Source organism: Ipomoea nil, unplaced genomic scaffold (assembly GCF_001879475.1).
Source record: "Ipomoea nil cultivar Tokyo-kokei standard unplaced genomic scaffold, Asagao_1.1 scaffold2480, whole genome shotgun sequence".
Classification (NCBI taxonomy): domain Eukaryota; kingdom Viridiplantae; phylum Streptophyta; class Magnoliopsida; order Solanales; family Convolvulaceae; genus Ipomoea; species Ipomoea nil.
The window spans coordinates 4,550,003-4,571,576 of NW_017618908.1; the positions used below are offsets into that span (position 1 = coordinate 4,550,003).

Sequence of the window (21,574 nt, forward strand, 5' to 3'; positions counted from 1 at the left end):
TTTTTTTAACACTCATAATTCTTACACATGTTTTTTTTAATGCTGCTTATAACCAAAATTATGGCACCTGTGTATAGATTCTAGGTTACGTCGAAGGATGGGGTTTGGGTTGCGGCTGAAAACGGTTTGCTGGAAGGAGCAATGGATGCACTAGTGGCGGAAGTAATGGCTTGTAAAGAAGCACTGTCTTAGATTAAGAATAAAGATTTTATCCGAGTCCATTTCAACCATTAGATCTACTAAATAAATTATTTGAATTTGTTTATAGGTTAGTTGTCACCTAGAGCAAGTGTATAAATTCCTATATATTAAAATATGTGCACAAATATTTAATATATATATATATATATATATATATATATATATATATATATATATATGGGAAGGGATCAGGTGCATTTGTGGCTTCCCGTGCGGTTGTGCGGTGGATTAATGTGCGTGAGTGTTGTATTTAATGTGCTTGATATTTGTACTTAATGTGCCTGAGTATTGTGCTTAATATGCGTGAGATTTGTGCTTAATGTGCATGAGTAGTTCAGAATTACGAGCTCAGAAGGAAGCAGAACAGAAAACTCACGCACATTAACGCTCAAGCTTCTTGTTACTTCTTCCTTCAATTTGGCCTTGGATTTTGGATTATCAGCTACTTTCATTGCAGTTGAATGTTTATATAAATGACGCACGCACAGCAAAATTTGCACACCAGCTAAGTGTGAGTTTCTGTTGTATTATTCCCATAATTCTTAACCACCATAGCCCGCCTCCGCATCATCATCATCGGGAGGGGGCAATGGCTACTGGGGATGGGGAAGAAGCTGACATCCACATTTTCTACTGCATTTTACACATTCATGCACACTAAGTACAAATCTCAGGCACATTAAGCACAACACTCACACACATTGAGTACAAATCTCACGCACATTAATCAACCGTACAACCGCACGGGAAGCATTCAACCGCAAGGGAACCTCTCAATATATATATCGCGCGCACATATCTTTCAACTTATAATCAATTTATCGCGCGCGCACATATCTTTCAACTTATAATCAATTTAATTAATTAATCATTATCGTGTGTTAACTTTTACTCCGTATATATTATTCGTTGATTCCAGTACATAAAGGAACAACCGGAGTGGCGGCTTAGGATATATATGCATGCACTATGTACGATGATTCGTTTCATATTTTACTTAGCTTGGATAAATGGCACGAGTAACACAAGGCAACCTATAATCCTTCTTCTTCTTTTTCTTTTCCTTTCAAATATCGATAAAATTATTTTTGATAAAATTTGAATTTTTTGTATACGATGTTAGCCTGTTAAATTTCAGACCTTGTAGTAACATTAAGCGTCCTGCGTGAAGATGAACTGGGCTTCTTGGGTGCTGAACATTCTGTGAGAATCGCATAATGATTCCTGGGTGTCCTCCTCCTTTCCCTCCAAAAAAAAAAAAAACTACTAAAATTTTGATTATTAATTAAAGTTAGAGTTTATATATTGATGGATTTAATTAACTCGGGGGTATGCCCGAATTACTAAATCCGGATAAGAATATGAGTAATAAATAACAGATAAGTAATACGAACGATATTGCAAAGGCCGTGAGACCATAAATTGTATTAAATGCCGTAGGATTGGCTATTACAGTAGTATTTCAGGACAAAGTGTGTAAGTAAAGTAGATCATGTCTTAACGAGACAAGGTGGGGGGTTTTTATACAACCCTCACCCCTAACCGCTACCCTCTAAGGCGGGGGGTGGTTGGATCCGAGTTGACCGTGCCAGGTCTCGCGACCGGGCCGGGCCCATGTGGAGGTCGGCCCGGCCTTCAACGTGGCCCGTGCGGGGCCACGTGGCGAGGCCTCGGCCGGGACGGGTACGTGGCGCCGCTCCGGGACCCGTTCTTGCTTTGCGCCCTCGGGTCGGTTCGGGTCGAATCCCAATATATCCGTCATATATATATATATATATATATATATATATATATATATATATATATATTCAATCTTAATTAATTGAGGTCTTAACCAATCAATCATTGATCGAATGAATACATTATAATAATAACAAGAGTCTTTATTCTAATAGCTCGATCGAAATAATTAAGCACCTCTAACCCCGTAAGTCACTAAGTCAGTGTTATAAAAAGATAGATAAACCTCCCTAACTTTTTTTTTTTGGTTCTTCATATTGCCTACCTAATTTTTACCTCCATCTTAACTTTATCACAATAAAGAGAATTTTAGTAGAAACTTTAATTATGGTGCAAAAGTAGGAAGGTAATAACCTATTAACCAATTATCTTTAAGGAAATTTTAAATTATAAACAAAGAAAAGTATATGCGTATGTGCTTTACATTTTTGCTGACTATTAAGCCATCCCTAGCTAGCTAAAATTTTAGTGTTGAAATACATAATTCATAATTGTAACATAAATTTTAAAACCAAAAAAAAAAAAAAAAAAAAAAAAAAAAAAAAAGCTCAGTCAAAATGACCACAAGAAATGCCTATTATATGCGGCATTAATGGAACATTTTTGTTTTCCAAAAAACTACCTAATATTAGTTTCTTCCACATTGAATATTAATCCTCCATTCATGCACCATTTAGAGAATTGTAATGCTGCAAATGATGATGAATAATATGTAGAGTTGAAGAATTATTGATGTTCCAAAAAGGTTGAAATCCCAACCCAAAGGTCTTCATGTCCCGACCCGACAGAACATATGGGAGGGTGTAAAATACTGATAAATCAGCTGGAGGCTAAACCGTTGCTTACTGCGCACAAGGAACCCTCACTTTGAAAGGTTGTTCCCATTCTGCCATGGATGAGACTCGATCCTGGGTCATTGTTTCCAAACTTCACCCCTGTGGCCAGCTAAACTGTCCATGCGGGTAAGTTGGATGAATTATTATGGAGCTGCATGGGAGTTGATATTTGAGATAAACCGGCAAGTCTTTGTTGCAGGAGAATTGAGATGGTTAGGAGCCGGTTTGTTTCTCTTTGAAGTTCTTGATATCGGTGTGTAACCAAGTATAACCGGTTCTTTAATTTCCGGTTCTCAACTTTGAGGTGGCTTGCTTCACCTTTGAGTTTCTCTAAATGGATCTTCTTCCTCCACCTTGATCTCCTTGCCGATTCGCGATTAGATACCTTTCGTCTGTTTCTTTTCTCTTCAAGTGAATAAACTGCAGAAGGGGTTATTGTTTCAGAAGTCGAAGTTGAATGAACATGAAGATTTGGTTCGAATGGAGAAAAGAGTTGATGCATTTCACATGGAGTAAAAACTGGGAGTTCATATTGAACAAGCTCTTCACTACACATCATTTTGAAGGCTAGGGAAATGGTTCTTTTCTTCTGCAAATTAAGTGATGGAAGCAGCTGAGGGAGGAAGGGAGAAGAAAAGGGGAGAAGTAAGGACTAGGAGAGACCTATTTATAGAGCATAGATGCATGGGATCGGATAATCATCCAAGAATGGACATTATTGTAAGAATAAGGGCATTCTTGTCCATGGAAAAGTGCATGTTGTGTCATTCTTTTTCTATTTTCCTACGTGGATTAATAGAATGTTCATAACCAACAATAATAAAGGAATATGGAACTTTGCTTATTAGTTGTAAAAATTTAGTAATTTTTTTTTTGTTGCTCAAGGGTATCCATTTAACTGGTAGTCAAAAGACTAATCCCTGGTTAAATGGGTTGACCCATTCACATGGGTGGGGATCAAACCCCCAACCCCATGGAACACTAAGTGGTAGGGAACTGGTTAAATGGTTTGACCCCATTCACATGGGTGGGGATCAAACCCCCAACCTCATGCTTAAGGGACAAGGTACTGAACCACCACACCAACCATGTTAATTGGTTATAAAGATTTAGTAATTTGTACTTTCAACTTATTGACTTAAGCCAATCAATTATGCACAATTTAGGTTGAAATCGGAAAAATAACAAAAGAAAAATATGAAAGGTACAAAAATGTCCTTACTAAAAATAGAAAAAATCATGAGAATGACTAAAAGTGTCCAAAAAATAATAGTCTATGATGTTAAATGGCAAAAACAATAATATGAGACTAAATTTGGAATTGTTACCAAAGACAAGGGACCTCTAGTGGAATTAACTCTTTGTAGTTTAATTTCAACTTATGGGTTTGAGCCAATCAATTATGCACAATCTAAATTGGTTTGTCTTTTTATGGTCCTTAATTTACTAGCTAGGGTTATAAGGCGGTTTTCACCCATACTGCATATTTGAATAGTGACCGCGGGCTTTCTCGTAAATCTTAGCTTTAACATGCATGTATATATTTTGCGATTTTTTTGAACGTAAATGTGGCCCTTTTGGTTTAAGGCATGAAAGTTACTTTTCCTTTGACTGCTTTATCTATCTTATAACATTTATGGATGAGGCAAGGAAAAAAAAATGAGGTAGCCTTAATGATTAAGATAAATACAGAAACAGTAAATGACAATACATGCAGATCAAAGTAATAATGTGGCTGCTAAGTGATAATGTAAATATAATGCTATATATATTTTAATGTTTTTGTATTGGGGCATAAGTTGACAAAACTAGAATATTGGTCCAAAGTTAATTAGATGACAAGTTTGATATTGTAAAGGTAAGTGGCGTTATTTCAAACTTAAAAAAAAAAAAAAAAAAAAAAAACCTGCACCCTGGGTATCTAAGTAAACGAAACATAATTATCGTACAATTTTAAAGATCACAATTTTAGTTTTTCTAATACTTCCTTAATTGAATCCATTACATAAGATCAATTGATTTATGGCAACTATCATTTTCTTAACGTACAAGTGGAATAATGTGTGATGAGGTTGAAGATTCGTGCCGTGTTTGGACTGTGCAGACACTGACGAGAAAGAAGATGCGAGGAAAAAACATGTTTTTCCTTTAACTCTCCATACATCCAAAGGTATAGTAGCCTCAGCTCGACGTTTAAATTTATTTTGATATTTTAATTTCCGTGAAGATAACGTTACCTAAAAATCTAATATTCCTACTAGTGGGCATCTTGGACTTCATTTTTCTCTAAGATTCCATAGTTCTAGATTCTGCATTTTTATAGATGATGATGCATATATATATATATATATATATATATATATATATATATATATATATATATATATATATATATAGGGGCGGACCCAGTATGGGGGCAGTGAAGGCAGCTGCCCCCACTCACTCCATCCCCATCCCATATATAACCCTTGTATGTATATATGTATATAAGTATAATAAAATAGATAAAAGTTAACAAAAGATTAATAGATCAGGTGGCAAGGTGTGCAACTTGTCTTTGCAAGTGGTCAAGGTTCAAATCTTCAATATTTTTTAAGTGTTTTATTTTTTATCAAACTATCTATTTTGTTTTAATGCGTTTCGCCCCACTGAAAAAGTTTTTTTTTGTCCGCCACTATATATATATATATATATATATATATATATATATATATATATATATATATATAGGTCGGCTCGACCGAATTGGACAAGTTAATTCGGCCAAGTTCGCCGCCAACTCAGCCGAATTGGCCGCCTAGAGGTTAATTCGCCTTGGCCAAGGGGTGCCTAGCGCTTAGGCGGCTGCCTAGGCTGATTTTTACAACAGTGCTCATTAATGCTGTAAAGAAACATGCATGGTTGTATGAGAAGCTGTTGAAAAAAAATAATTATTAAAAAATAAAAATTAAAAATAAAAATTATGTTGTGAACTAATACACATGAGTTGTCTTTACTTTGTATATACATTTAAGTAACGACTGCAAATTTCTCTTGTCATTCAAACAAAATGTAATCTTGTATCATAACATTTGCAATTCAATATTCTTTTTCTACCATCATTAAATTTGAACTCATCTCAAAAATATAATATAATTATATATAAAATTTAAAAAGTTAAGCCAATGATGCCAAAAGCCGCCATACATGTCATTGCAAGCATTCATATATGTTGAAAACTTGCAATCCAATTGATTTTATTCATTAATAAAGAAAAAGACATAACATGTCATGTCATATTTAATGTATATATATATTAATACTCGATGATGGTGGACAAGTTCTAATATTAAGATATCTTACTCTTGGTTAAAATATTGTTTGTTGAATTTTAGTTCATCTATTTATGAATAATATATGTACTCTCAAGTCTCAAGTATGTAATTGTTATAATTAAAATTTTTAATATTTAAATATAAAATTAAAAATTTAATAGCCATCGTATTGAGAACGAAAAATTAGCAGCCAAGCAAAAACAATATAATAGTCACTTAAAGGTGTCAATGTTTCTTTTTGACTAACATTTTAAAAAAAAATAATGCATAAAAGTTTGGTTTCTCACCTAATAAGGATAATGGCCAACAAAAATATCGTTCTTGATTTAATTTCTACAACCTTTCCCCACCCCAATCATCTCCCATTTGTGTGTGTTGATATGCCATCTCTCTTTTTGGATGTCTTTTTGATATTAGTGTCTTTGTCTTTTTAAGATGATAAGATGACTTCAATTTCTGATATTTAGGGTGCTATTACTCTGGCTCTGTTTGATTAATGACGGTTAGCTGATTGAGATAGAGGGTATTATATTAAAGTATTTGTTCAAACTTATTTTCTTAACCTAATAAAGCATACAGAGTCAACAACGCCTCCGAGGCTTGATCTCATGACTTCCCACGTGAAAAAAATCACTACATGCCATTTGAGCACAAGGTGCTTGGCAAGGTATGACTAGTTGATAACATTAACTGATTGTAGGAATGTGTTTGGTAAATTAGCTGATAGCTGTTTGGTATAATTTCTTTTCTGAAAAAGCTAATTGAAAAAGTTGTTTTGAACAATTTTTTGAATTTTAGCATTTTGGAGTTACAAAAAGCTTACTAACTAAACACTTATATTGATTTTTAACCAAGTCAAATAGTTAATAGTTGTCAAATAAGTTAAAATTGACTAATAAGTTAACTATTTTACCAAACGGGGCCTAAGAGTATCAATGATAAAAGAGATTTACAAAATATTTGGTTCACATAATAGATTTAATGTGATGACTATATATGTTAAATTATTTTTGTTTCTAGGTAATATTATGCAGGATCAATTACAAGATGTCTAAATATTGCGATTGAGAGAGTAAATGAATATATAGACTTTATTTGACAATTTTAAATGTTAGTAATTAATTGTTTATTGATTGTGTTTGTTGGCTTGATAACAAGCAGATACTATTAGTTGCTTGTGAAAAAATGTATGATAAAATTAATTGTTAACGATAATATGTAAAATGACTTCTAAAGGTATAAATTTATTTTATAATAATAGTTTATTAGTTATTAATAGAGTAAATTTCGCCTTTAAAAAAAAAACGAAATTTCGCTTTTAATCATCAAATCTTGTGGTATTGCTACATTTAGTCATATTTTTTAAAATTTTGTCTTACTATAGCCTTGACTTTTATTTATTTGCCACAATTAGTCTTCTATTTAAATTTTTGTTATTCAACTTTAAACAAAGAGAGCTAATATGTAATTTAGTCATTCAAGTTTCTTGCACCAACATGTAATTTCTCTTCCCCTCTTGTAAACTCTTTTAACGAAATGATAAAATTACATGTTAACCATCTTTGTTAAACTTAGAATGATAGAAATTTAAATGTGGGATTAATTATGACATGCAAATGAAAGTGAAAGATGTAACGAGGCAAAATTTATTAAAAAAAAAAAAGAATCAAATTTGGTAGTGTCACAATAATCAATGACTAAAATTAGAATCTTTGTCAATAAAATAAAAATATATGGGTAAAAATAAAAATTCCATAAAATGAGAGGAAGTGATCCTACAATTTGATAAGCTAAGGGTCCGTTTGGAAAGTAGAAAAATGACTTCTGGAAAATGTTTTCCGGAAAATGAGTCATTTTTTGGAAAACGTTTTCCTTTCTCGTGTTTGGCTGCACAATAGAAAACTGTCTTTGTCTCTTTGGCTCATTTCTGGAAATTGATGTAAAATTGTATAATTAAACATTTTATATAATTAATTATTTTGTTTAAAATATATTAAATTTACAATAATATTATAAATAATAATAATAATAATATTAAATTTACAATAATAATAATAATATTATTAAATTTACAATAATAACAATAATGTTTACTAAAAAAATAACAAAAAAAAAAAAAAAAAAAAAAAAAAAAAACGAAAACCAGAGAGTAAGGTTTTCCGCCGTTCTCTCTGGTTTCGTCGAAAACCAGAGAACAGTACTTGCTCTCTGGTTTCCGGCGGAAACCAGAGAGCAGTACTTGCTCACTGCTCTCTGGTTTCCGCTGGAAACCAGAGAGCAAGTACTGTTCTCTGGTTTCCGCCGGAAACCAGAGAGCTTTTCTCTGGTTTCTGGTTTCCGCCGGAAACCAGAGAACAGTATTTGGGGGGAATTCAGTGTTAGTTGTTGCTGTAGACGGAGATGACGGTGATTGTTGTTGTAGACAGACAAAGGTGGTTGTTGTTGTAGGCCAAAGAAGTCTTCCGGAAAATGACTTCCCCAAAAAAAAAGGGGAAGTCATTTTCCGGAAAATTGAGCTCATTTTCCATTGATCATATCTCATTTTCCTTTGACTTCTCATTTTCCAGCCTAGCCAAACACCAAAAACCCGGAAAATCATTTTCCGGGTTTCCAAACACACCCTAAGAGAAGTGGATATTAAAGAAATTTGACAATTTGTTCTCAAAACGTGAAAGTGAAAAGTTGCTTTTCAAAATCAGTCTTTAGGACCAAAAAGTTTGAAGGAAGGTCACAGAATCGACTTGGTGGTGGGGTATTGACTCTTTAGACTGTAACAGATAGAGAAAGTATAGAACAAATACTACCTTGTAATAGAGTCAATAGTACTCAAAAAAAATTAAATTGAAAATTTAAAAGCTATTTCAAAAAATCATTTACCAAACATGCCTAGAGTTTTGGTATATTACAAAATGAAAAAATGCATGATGAAACCCTATGTTTGTATGTGGAGCATTGTCTTCTATGTATAGCTAATCAATGAGTAACATGCATATATAGACTGCATTCGCAACTCAGATGGTACTTGTGTAACAAATTGAGGGTCCAATCACTACTCGAGAATATACACTGGATAAACCTGTTGCCTTGTAATCCTAACGTGTAAAAGACCATAATTATGTAAACCAACGTAAATTGTCCATAGCTGGATTGACTTAAACCAAGAAGGTCAGGTCATTCCCATTAGGAGTCGAATTGGAACATTGTAGTTACTAAACTAACAACCTAACTAACTTGGTTGGGGTTGTCCCCTTATAATCCACCATTATTTTGGAGTGACAAGAAAAATCTGCAATCACTACCTGAGAGTGTGCACTAGGTAAACCCCGCCTTGTGATCCTAGCTGGCAAAAGACAACAATAAAATAAATCAGTAGTCTATGTTGCCCATAATTGACCGGCTCAAACTAAGAAGGCTGGGATTCAATCAAACTCGTGATCTTGTAATTACAAGTTTGTATCCTTAACTATCTTGGCTAAGGTTACACCTATAACCCACTTTTATTGGCATTATGATTAGTTGTGTGTGGACGTTGTACATTGCTTGACATACATCGCCAGCATGGCTATTTTGCTTGTTTTGAATTATTTGAGCTAACTAAATTGGGTAGCTTATGCTACCTCATTCCTGTGTAATAACCCGCCAATAATATAAGAAAGATAAACCGAGGTAAATCACATTAGGAAGATTCCACACGATGTCTTGACTGAGAAGGTGTTGGCAAGTATCAAATACGTAAACTTCTGGTACAATAATCATGTACCCACTTCACCACTCATTTGGGGCCTAACACATTATTTTTAAACAATATTATATCTTACTTATCACAAAGTCACTAATTATCTTACCATGATCTTCACTATTTATTTTCAATTATTTAGAATTGAGTGATTCTAAATCACATTTTAAAAACCCTCATAATACATGTTATTTCATACACAAATTAAAATTATAAATTAAAATCTTACTTAAAAGAGAATTTAACTCCTCGTACAAAGTATCTTAATCATCTTAAGTTCATTGCATATAGATTCACTTCAAAGTCATATGAATGCATTCTTTAAGTCAATACGATGATGCAAACTTTGCTTTTAGATAGATAAAAGAAAAAGTAGAATGAAAAGAAGAAGATGAAGAAAAAGCATATATGCATGTTTTAGTTGCGGCTTAACACATTTAATTTGTCACTTCGATTATTTTTTTACATCAAAGTCCAATATTGTTATTGGTGAATTTACTTCTTTAAATAAACCAAAGTGTATTCAAATGAGAAGATCTAAATGCAAGTATAGTGGGATCAAGACTTTTACTTTTATATGGATTGATAGTGTAAATTGGTTAAGGGTAGTGATATGAGTTTATACTATGTTAGAGAGTATTAAAGTGTGGTTTTATTACTAATTAGAGAAAAAATTAAAAGTAAGTAAAATGAGTAACATAAGTAGTATAAATAATGAAATGAGACATGAAATGATTTAAAATGCGGAATTAAGGATGTATTTATACAAGTTAAGACTAACATTATCCCTGCAAACATCTTTCACTCTCAAAAATGGATCACACTTCCACATCATCCTATTTGCAAATCATCTACTATTCACATTACATTCCTACAAGTCTAATCAAATTTGCAAAAGTGGACTCCACATGTTAAAATAATATTATTAATTATAAAAAGTAAAGAAAACAAATAAAAATAAAAAGTACAAATGACGCGGCAGCTTTTACAGTTGCAAAGCCATTAACTATAAAAAATTAAAAAAAAATGATGATGTGGTTAATCCACATCATCTTGCCCTGGGATGTGGACAGCCTAACATACAAGAAGTTTGCATATATGTGCCATAATGACATCTTGGAAGTAGGCTAATGGGATGTCTATGATTGGTTGTCATGGTTAGCATCAGAGCATGCCAAGCAATGTGTCAAAATGTCAAATAGTTATGACGACCTAGAATTGGTTATCTTGCAAACATCAACGAGATAAAGTACAAATAAGTCACTGAACTATTTGGGAAAAAGTAATTAAGCCATCAAACTCGAATAACCCCCAAATAAGCCATTGAACCCGAAAAAAAAAGAGCAATTAACATTTTTAACAGGTTAACTCCAGGTTTTTACTGACCGGATTGCCAAATGTTTATTTTATTTACGTTTTTTTATTATTATAATCTATCTACATAGTAATATATTTTAAAGTAATTATAATCAAAGTAGTTTTGTCTTGTCTAGATCTAATTTGTTTATTTATTATTATTTTTTTAAACAAAAGATCTAGTGAAAAAATAATAATAAATAAACAAATCAAATCTCGACAAGATAAAACTATTTTGATTATAATTATTTTAAAATATAATACTATCCAAGTGGATAATATTAATAAAAAATAATAATAAACGTTAATAAAATAAACATTTGGCAATCCAATTAGTAAAAATTTAGAGTTAACCTATAAAAAATGTTAATTGCTCTTTTTTTCAGGGTTCAATGGTTTATTTGCTCTTTTTTTCCGGGTTCAATGGCTTATTTGATGATTATTTGAGTTCGATGGCTTAATTGCTGTTTCTCAAATAGTGCAGTGGCTTATTTATACTTTATCCCAACATCAATTGATCAATTATTTCTACTAAAGCCGTAGACAAGTTGCATTGTCCAATCGACTTGATGACCTATTGAGCTCAATGAGATTTTTGAAAAACTTACTTAAGATTGAAACATTGTGTTTACTATTCTGTTATTCAGCTGCCTATATATATATATATATATATATATATATATATATATATATATATATATGGAAAAATGGAAAAGTCTTAGGGTCTATTTGGAAAGCAGAAAAATAACTTCTTGAAAATTAGTCATTTTTCAGAAAACATTTTTCTTTCCTGTGTTTAGTTGCATTCTGAAAAACTGTCTTGATTTGGTTGGATTATTTTCTAAAAACTGTCTTGGTTTGGTTGGATTATTTTCTAAAAAATAGATAGAATTGTATAATTAAACATTTTAAATAGTATTACTATTTACTACCACCACCACCACCACCACTATTGGAATGAATATGTACTACATATTGGAAGCTAGTTAATATTCATGTTCATTTTTGGAGTGTCCATGTACGTTTGAAAATCGTATTTGTGTTCGTTTGTTAAGCGTTCATTAACATTTGTGAACATATTCATAAACATGGTTTATTAACATTCATGAACGTTAATAAACCATCTTGCCCATGCGCATGTTCATGATCATAATTCATTCGTGAACAAGAAATAATATATGTTCACGAACAATAACCAAACAACATAATGATTATAAAAATAAAACAAATAAATCCAAAAGTAGCATTTAATACAAAGAAAAAAAAAACACACACACTCACAAATTGTTTGTTCACATTACAAGTCAAAAAAAAAAAAAAAAAAAAAAAAAAAAGATATTTCGATTTCGTAGCCGACATCCCCAATAAAATATTAAAATTAATAAAGTAGTATAACTATATAATCTTAAAATTTAAAAATATATATGTATTAAAATATAGAAGTAGGATTTAAAATATATATATATATATATATATATATATATATATATATATATATATATATATGATTAAGTGCTTGTTCATGAACATTAATAAACGAACACTAAACGAGTTTGTTCGCAAACATTATTAAATGAACACTAAACGAGTTTTTTCATTAACATTATTAAACGAACACAAACGAGCTTGTTCATGAGCTCTTAGCAAACGAGCCTACAAATGTTTAGACTCTGTTTGTTTATTAACCGAGCTCTAAAATTTGTTCATTTATATAAATTTACCTTAATAAACGAACACGAGTAGTTTATCGAAAGCTCTATTTACTAGGAAAAAATGAAAGTGAACAAATAAATTCAAGAAATAAAATAAATGCTGGGGTATTTAAATTTTTTAAGAATATATTATCATTAAAGTCAATTTATTAAAACTACTTACTAATTACTATAGCTATTGTCTGTTGAGGCTGAAAGCCTGACAGTAAACAATGTCTAGACTGCAGAGAAACTGTTATGATAAAAGAAAATTTGCTAAAATGTGACTTACAGTCAATAGCTGATGCCCATATAGGAACTCTGTTGCCTCAACAAATGGATCCAAATCTTAAGCAATTTGTCACCCTTTCAAGTCTCTTGAAAATCTGGATTAACCAGAATTTCTGTCACCGCCAAATCCGGACTTCAAGAATCCCGCCTTGTCGAGATGGCTGATGTCGCCCCAAACTTTGATGGTCCAATGGTCGTCCTCAGACAAGTGAAATATATTGATAGATGTGTTCGTGATCTTCCCAACTGAGCGCCCGTTTGAAGCCCGTCTATGAAGTGCCCTGATCACGCCACCATGGGTAACCGCTACTACTCGCTCACCTATGTTGGGGGAAAAAAAATGGATCATTTGTATGCAAATTGGTCTCTTTTCAAAGTATTCAAGCTTTTTCATGTCTATGATACGATACCTCTATGCTTCTCTGCAATCCTCTGCAAAGAAGATGTGCAGCGTTGATAAAGTTGATCGAGGCTTTCTCCACCGCCCTGGAAATGGAGGAAACTAACATCAAGAAAAGGACTACACATATGTAATTTACTGAAAAGGGGCAGGGCAGGTAACCCGAATAAAGATATAGTGCAGATGAAAATGCAATTGGTATAGAAGAGCTCACTGGGATTTCTTGATCAGTTCGGCGAGATACCATTGCTTTATATGCATTTGGATTTTTTGAAGATGCTTCAGACACAGTAAGGCCTTGAATATCACCTAGATGCCTTTCTCGTAGGTCTGGATCTTTAACAACCTGATGAAAAATATACAGAAAGAAAGGTTAACACTGTTGAATTTGGAAGATAGAATGGCCTGGCGGGTGGAAAATAACAACCACCTGCCATTAAGCGGAAGCAAGAATGAAGAATCAAGGAATGGAAAATGTATAGATAATGTATGATTCTGTATTATCTGTATGTGTTTCTAACAAATAAACATAGTACATATATATATACACAAACACATAACTGTAAGTAACTACGCATAACTGACACCTATTCATAAACAGACAACCCTATAGATAAACCTAACTCTTTATTTTTCAACACTCCCCCTCAAGCTGGAACATCGGGAAATTCCAAGCTTGGATAAAACATACACTCTACCTTACTTTAAATTACAAATGAAGATTAAAAGCAGCTAGAGAATAACAGTGTTGGATGGCGTCGGAGGGGCAATACTATACGCAAATTCTTTATTAGACCTAAGATTCAATAGGACGGGACTTCCACTTTCTGCAATATAATTTGGTAGTAATGGACACCATACCTCAAGAACTCCACAGCTACTTGCTATTGTCTCTGCAGTCTCAAAAGCTCGCTTCAAATCAGATGAATATACCACAGATATCTTTGGCTCCCTGGAAAGTCGGTCGGCCACCTAAGGAAATGGTCTTAGGAATTAGAGGCGAGGAGAAATTGTGAACCAAAGGCATAAATGATAAAACCATACTTCAAAGTCACTCATAACCTACTGCATGTGCCTGCTGTCTCCCAATATCGTTTAGCTCAACATCCAAGTGTCCCTGTTAAGGCAAAAGCACGTACATTGGTTGAATAAATGAGCAGTAAGTGTTTATGCTTTAAAAAGCCTGCTTTTTTAAATTTCCAGAATGGGAGTATGAGTGTACCTGAATTCTTCCTTCTGCATTCCATTCAGTTTCACCATGACGGATTACGATAATCTCCGTACAATTCAGACCGACACTGTTGATATTTTCCTCACTTTGTGGAAGAACTCTAAACAATACATCCACGAAATTCCCAATCAAAATACATTACTAATTCTTCCCGTGCCAATATTGACACATACGCATGCGTCATTGCATGATGTTTTGCCCAACCATTTACTCTTGAGATACTAGACCGAAGTTCATTTGAATTTAAATCATTTTGGAACAATTTCAAAAAAAAAAAAAAAAAAAAAAAAAGGCAGAACACTACCAACAATTGCCATATTGCAGTGAAGATAAAGATTGCTTTAGTTGAACATTTGAGCTGAGAACAGTAAATCCCACTCCTCATAACAGTCACATAAAAGTTTGGGTGGAGCAATGACAGCTACCGTAAAATCGGGGCAGTCATAACTTTCATATGGAGATTATTGAACCGAAACAAACTATACTTCTAAAAGTATATAGCCTTTCTTTCTCTGAAATCATTCATATTCCAGATTTCAGGTATCAAGTTTTACAATTAAAGATAGAGCATTTATCATTGCAAAGCAATTCTTAATCTAAACTTTAGGATCTCAGTATGCAAAATCAATCCTTATAACATATAATTGCATTGTTTGCAACTTTGCATCACTCTACCCTTTTTCATGTTCTGTGTATGCAAAGAATCTGATCATCCTTGCAGTTATACACTTCAATTGGTTTCATTAAACATTTTTATTCATTTTCATTATTTCAAAATTAGCACGAATAACAACAAAAACCAAGAAACAGATGCCCACATCTTTTGAATTGAGGATAGTATCCATAAAATAACAAAATAGGGCACATAAGTGTTATTTACAACTTTTCACACAATTAGCAGCAAAGAACAGAATTTTACCCCTCCATGACAGAATGATTGAGATGATTGTTGGCTGAGTCCAAAGCTTTCCGATAAATATTTGAGCTTTAGGTTAAATGAAAAATCCACCCGTCCTTTGAATCAGATATCAATTTCTGTTTTCGAAGCAATCAGACAGCAGAAATGAAATCAAAGATTCAAAAACTTCCACTAATTACAAAATTGAGTGGATAATCTAACATAGAGAAGAAAGAGGAAATTGATTAGTGAACTCTGCTACTGCTAGGCATTCCATCGAATAACGGAACAAGGGAATATTGCCAGGAATAACCGAATACCCAGTTATATCAAATGGGGCGTATCAGCCCCACTCCATATTAGAGAGATGAACCAGGGTTGACCTTGGATCATGTACGAGTTAATTCCAGTAATGGTCCTCCGACTATAGTGATTTTCCAAAATTAGTCCCCGACTAAAGTGTCCAAATTAAAAGTCAAGGACTAATTTTGGAAAATCAATATAGTCGGATGACCATTGCTGGAATTAACTCGATCATGTACCATTAGGAGTATTGGAATTATGAATTTTTAGAATATAAATTATGTTTGAATCAAAAAAAAAGAATATAAATTATGTTTCTAAGTCAAAATACATAATAGAGTTATCAAATTCTAATGTTAATATCGTATAACTGTAATATTTTTTTAAAAAAAATGTGAATACAAAATAAGACAATCAATTACATATATGTTAACATTGTGTATTCGTAATATACAAATTGTGAATTTTAAAAAGTAAATTTTGAACATTTAGTATGGGTCCAACTCCATATTAGACAGCAAATTATTTTGATTTTAATATATTTTTTTTTATTTTCACTATTTTTACTCTCTATTATATCATTTACTTTTTAAAATATCAGTGTAAACTTTAATAACAGAATATTTCGTTATTTCGTTCTTCAAATCCTTGATCCATCACAGATTATTCTTCACAGAGGTGAAAGTTTGGAAGAACTATTTATTATTCTTGACTTACTTATTGATTTTCATAATGAAGGTCTTAGTTCGAACCATATCTCAATCAAATTTGACATCAATTAATCAGAATCACGCATTGGGCATTGATGAAACGATATACCTAATTTACAATAATGGATTTAATTAACTCGGGGTAGCCCGAATTACTAAACCCGATAAATAGAGAATAAATAGGAAAAGACAATGAATATAGGTCGCGGGGACAACTTTTGTACTAATAATGATTCGTAGGAAAATTACAAGGTGAATGTAATATTCAGATCAAGAAGTAGATGTCCTAACAAGACAAAAGCATGTCTTTTTATACTAGCTAACCTCCCAACCACCCACCCTATTCTTGTGGGGCGGTTGAATCACGATTTTGACCGGATCCATTTACACGCGGATGTGGTCGGGGACGCCTCAGCCGGGGTCGATCACAACCCTAGCCAACGTCGACCTCGACCCCAGTCGAGGTCGCCCTTTGCCTCCCATATCGCGCCTTCCCCTCTCCGGGTCAGTTTGCCCCGAATCCATTCCTAATATATCCATCATAGTATCATACAATATATATTTAACACAGATGAGAAACTATGCATATTATCATTGTCTTTTTGGGGAAGGGGAATTTGGTTCTGTTTTTTAAGGTGCACTATGTCAAGACACTAAAATTGCAATGACGCACACCAGAAGACCAAATCAAATCAAGAATTCATTTATGGCGAAAGTGGCAACAAGAGAAAGCATGGATCACGCTAATTAATAGGATCTTGTACGTGTTGCAAAAACTCTGCTTAGGGTACTATCCAGTAATGGTATTTCCCCCTAAACATGTTATTGCACCAGTTAATCTAACATTTATGTCACATGTCATAATTATGCATTCTTGAAATATTTACTTTTATAAAAAATTTGGTAATCTTGCATTGATATACGTCAGGATACTAAAAAAATATTTTGATAAATTCTGAAATACTAATTTAAAAATACACATTGAGCATTGATCAATTCACATAATTTGCATGCGGTAACTAATTTATTTATAAGTATATAATTTATTAACTCAATACACATGATATATTAATTGCATATACATCATTTTTAGACCATGATACATAATGCAAGTAGACCATGCCTTATGGTATAACAATTATCCTCCCCTTTAATTATATATTGTTTCCCAATGCCGTAGAATTTTCTTATTTTAAAATTCTGACATTGCTCCATCTCATACCACAAGTTATAAAGCATGGTTTATTTTTAGAACTTTTGGAGACCTATATTTATCTAGATTTTCATGTATTATTCTCCATATCGGTAATTACCAACCACTATTATTCGTAATTGAAAATTATTGACTAGTTAATTTTTTTTTTTTTTTTTAATTTCTAAGCCCCGAAGATTAGAAGTTTTTTTGACAATACAACTTATATAAACCTACTATGTATATATATACGAATTATATGTTTAACTCTTAAACTCTTTTAGACGATGTATCAAAAAAATTCCCACACAAATTACATTGAGTACACCTTGACCTAATATGATAGTGGATAGGTAAATTGCAGTAACTAAATTTACTAAATAAGAAAAGTAGTGTTTGACGCTCATAAAAATTTTTATATTATGGTAGTCTGAATTGACTTATATGACATTCTTCATAATCTATCAATTAAAAACAAACTGAGCTACTATACCCGGGCGGGGCTTTCATGTTTCACCAACCAAACAAATGTATATTTAATGTTCAAAATTTGTTTCACCAACCAAACAAATGTATATTTAATGTTCAAAATTGTATAGGACCACGTAATGATGATGATGGGCTGTATTGTCAGGTTAATATCACACACAAGCAGATGAGATGAAAGGCAGCTAGCCCAGTTCCCATAACTTTAATTTGCAGCAGACTGCAAGAAAACCCAACATTATATATACTCCGTATATTTTTGACATTTCTATCTACTCAGAGAATGTTGTCAATTTATATCGTGGATCAGGGTCTACAATGCTAAATTAAAATGATGTCGTTTTGATATTTATGCTTTAATAAATTTTGTAGCTTCTCGTTTATCATATTCAACACAAATTTTAATTTATTCTAGATACAGAATCAATAATCTTAACGTACAAAATTTCATAACACGAGACACAAAAACTCACAAATCACAACACAAGACGTCAAGACACATATACTTATATATATTTAATTATTTTCAAATCTGATTTATGTAGATAATATATATCCTATAGACATATAATTTAATAATACAACACATAAATTCGTAAAATAAGAAAATAAGACACACAATATGTTGTGTATTACCAACTACATACTAATCTATTCCAGGTACAGAATCCATACACTTAATTATTACTACTATTATTATTACACAAGGACATTTTAGTCTTTATATCACTTTTTCATTCCCTACCAAATAATTCTATTATTCATCCCTACCAAACAATGTAATTTGAATTCCTACTTTATTCACACCTTATTCTTTTCCCACAGAATTACAATTCTTTTCCACCCTAATTCCTTACTCCCAACCAAACGCCCTGTTAAGGTACATAATTGCATAACATGAGACACAGAAACGCATAACACAAGACACATACACATGTTTTATATTTACTTTAGTTCAGTTACAAAATCAATATTCTTAAGGTACATAATTGTATAACATAAGACACAAAAACGCATAACACAAGATACAAAAACGCACAGCACAAGACACAAAAGCGTATGTTTTATTTACTTTATTTTAGGTACATAATCCATACGCTTAAAGTACATAATATGAGACACAAAAACGCATAACACAAGACAACACATGCTTTACAATAGGGGAAAAAGAAAACTTGAATTGAAAAACAAACAAACACCAGGACTATGTGGTCTAATGGTATCCGGGTTGGACTTCCATTTGGAAGATTATGAGTTCAAGCCTCAGTGGAGGCGTTATTGGTTCTTTGTGTTTCAGTAGGTTGAGAAAGTATATGAACAGATACTACAATGTAATAGAGCCAGTAACTTTCAAAAAAAAAAAAAAAGAATTGAAAAACAAACAGTCACCATCAAAATTAAAATTCAAAATTACATTGTTTAGAACCATGACTTACAATGCACGGTAGATCTTGGTCCACGGTATAATGATTGGAGAATGTTTTATATCATGAAAATTCCCTTTTTACTGTCTTCTCAGAAAATGTTTTATACCATGAAAATTCCCTTTTTACTGTCTTCTTTCCCCTTCTATCCGCTCAGAGAATGTCTTTTTACAGTGGGTAAGCACCAACAACATAACAATATTAAACCAATTTCTCATCCAGGCATGTAATGGTACAGCTGACTTCTCAGTTCTGATGGGCAATGTTAAGAATAAGACAAACGTTTTGGGACCATATGTATATCAAAATTTTGTCTTTTCTCTGTGGATAAACTTTGGAGCTTCTAAGGAATACCGACAACTCAAGGCTTGATATGACTTTCATCTTTGTTTACAGTTTGCATTGCATTCTCACTTCAGATTACATGGCTGCTGGGAATGTCATGGCTGCCCGTACGTGCAACTCAACTGGTTCTTAAGTGGTAAATTGTGAGTAAGAACGCATAATTGAATCTGACAATCACAGTGTAAAGTTACGCTCAGTGTGATGGACTCTTTGCGAACACTAAACACTGATCTTCCGGGCCATCCATTTAATGATTGGTACGACTGAGTCGTCGTGATTTATCATCTATTGTCATGTTGAGTTGGAGTGTGAGGCCTAGAGCGAGGGAATTCATGGCTGCCCGTACGTGCAGCTCAATTGGTTCTTAAGTGGTAAATTGTGAGTAAGAACGCATGATTGAATGTGACAGTCACAGTGTGGAAGTTATGTTCAGTGTGATGGACTCTTTGTGGACACTAAGCACTGATCTTCCGGTCCATCCATCTAATGGGCACGACTGAGTCGTGATTTACCATCCACTATCATGTTGAGTTGAGTGTGGGGCCTGGCGCGAGGGAATGCAATGGTTAGATGACAGGTTTTAGTTAATATGCCTTCATTACATTCCATTATTTTGAAACTTAGCCTTCTTTCTTCCATTATTTTCCAGTCTAGCTAGTACTGTAGTCTTGCTATAAGAGGGTACTTATTGGTTATTAAAGTTAATTATTCATTATTGGTATACCCATTAAAGTAAATGTTTATTTCACCAGTATGCATTAATGTTCATTGACTGTTTATTTCACCAATTGCACATTTCTTCTCCCAATTGCACATTTCTTGTTTAGTGTTAGGTAGATGTAAACTGTATAATAATTTAGTGGGGCAATAGAAGTTGAAAAATCTGGAGAATTTGTAGGGGCTTCCATTTCGCTTGGGGTAAAGATTATCGATGTGTTTTATTTGAAATGAATTTGAAGAGATAGACCGGTAGAGATGTTACTTAACCTCATTGGAGAGTGTAAACGTTTGACTCGAAGGTAGTAGGGTATCAAAATTAAATATATTTTGTAACAAAATGTGGAATTACCCTAAAATTGAATATATCTATAGTAGTAAAAGAAGGGTTTGTATGTGAGGGTCCGTCTTCACGTTTATAGTGACAGAAAATCTTGTGGGATTGGTTCATGTATCCAAGTGTCTCCTCGCTTTCAATTTTTTTTTTTAATACTATTGACTCTATTACAAGATACTATCTGTTCTATACTTTCTCAATCTGTTGCAGCCCATAAAGTCAATACCCACCACCGAAGTTCGATCCTATGACCTTTCTTCAATGAGAGCCACAGAGGTAGCCACCCCTCGCTTTCGATTAAAAAGAAAAAAAAATATATTATGGGCTTGTGATCAAACTTTTGTCTAGTCTCATGTCAAGAGGGAT

The 21,574-nt window shown here is 32.9% G+C and overlaps 1 protein-coding gene across 1 annotated transcript; it reads right to left on the bottom strand.

The window, feature by feature from the left end:
* Positions 1-13,001: 13,001 nt before the first annotated feature.
* Positions 13,002-16,022, bottom strand: LOC109152640 (phosphoglycerate mutase-like protein 4). The gene is made up of 7 exons (XM_019300282.1): positions 15,716-16,022; positions 14,788-14,896; positions 14,632-14,682; positions 14,427-14,537; positions 13,780-13,911; positions 13,576-13,651; positions 13,002-13,486 (listed from the first exon to the last, which is right to left on the bottom strand). The coding sequence occupies exons 1-7, from the start codon at positions 15,721-15,723 to the stop codon at positions 13,266-13,268; spliced, it is 708 nt and encodes a 235-aa protein (XP_019155827.1). The 5' UTR covers positions 15,724-16,022; the 3' UTR covers positions 13,002-13,265.
* Positions 16,023-21,574: the final 5,552 nt, after the last annotated feature.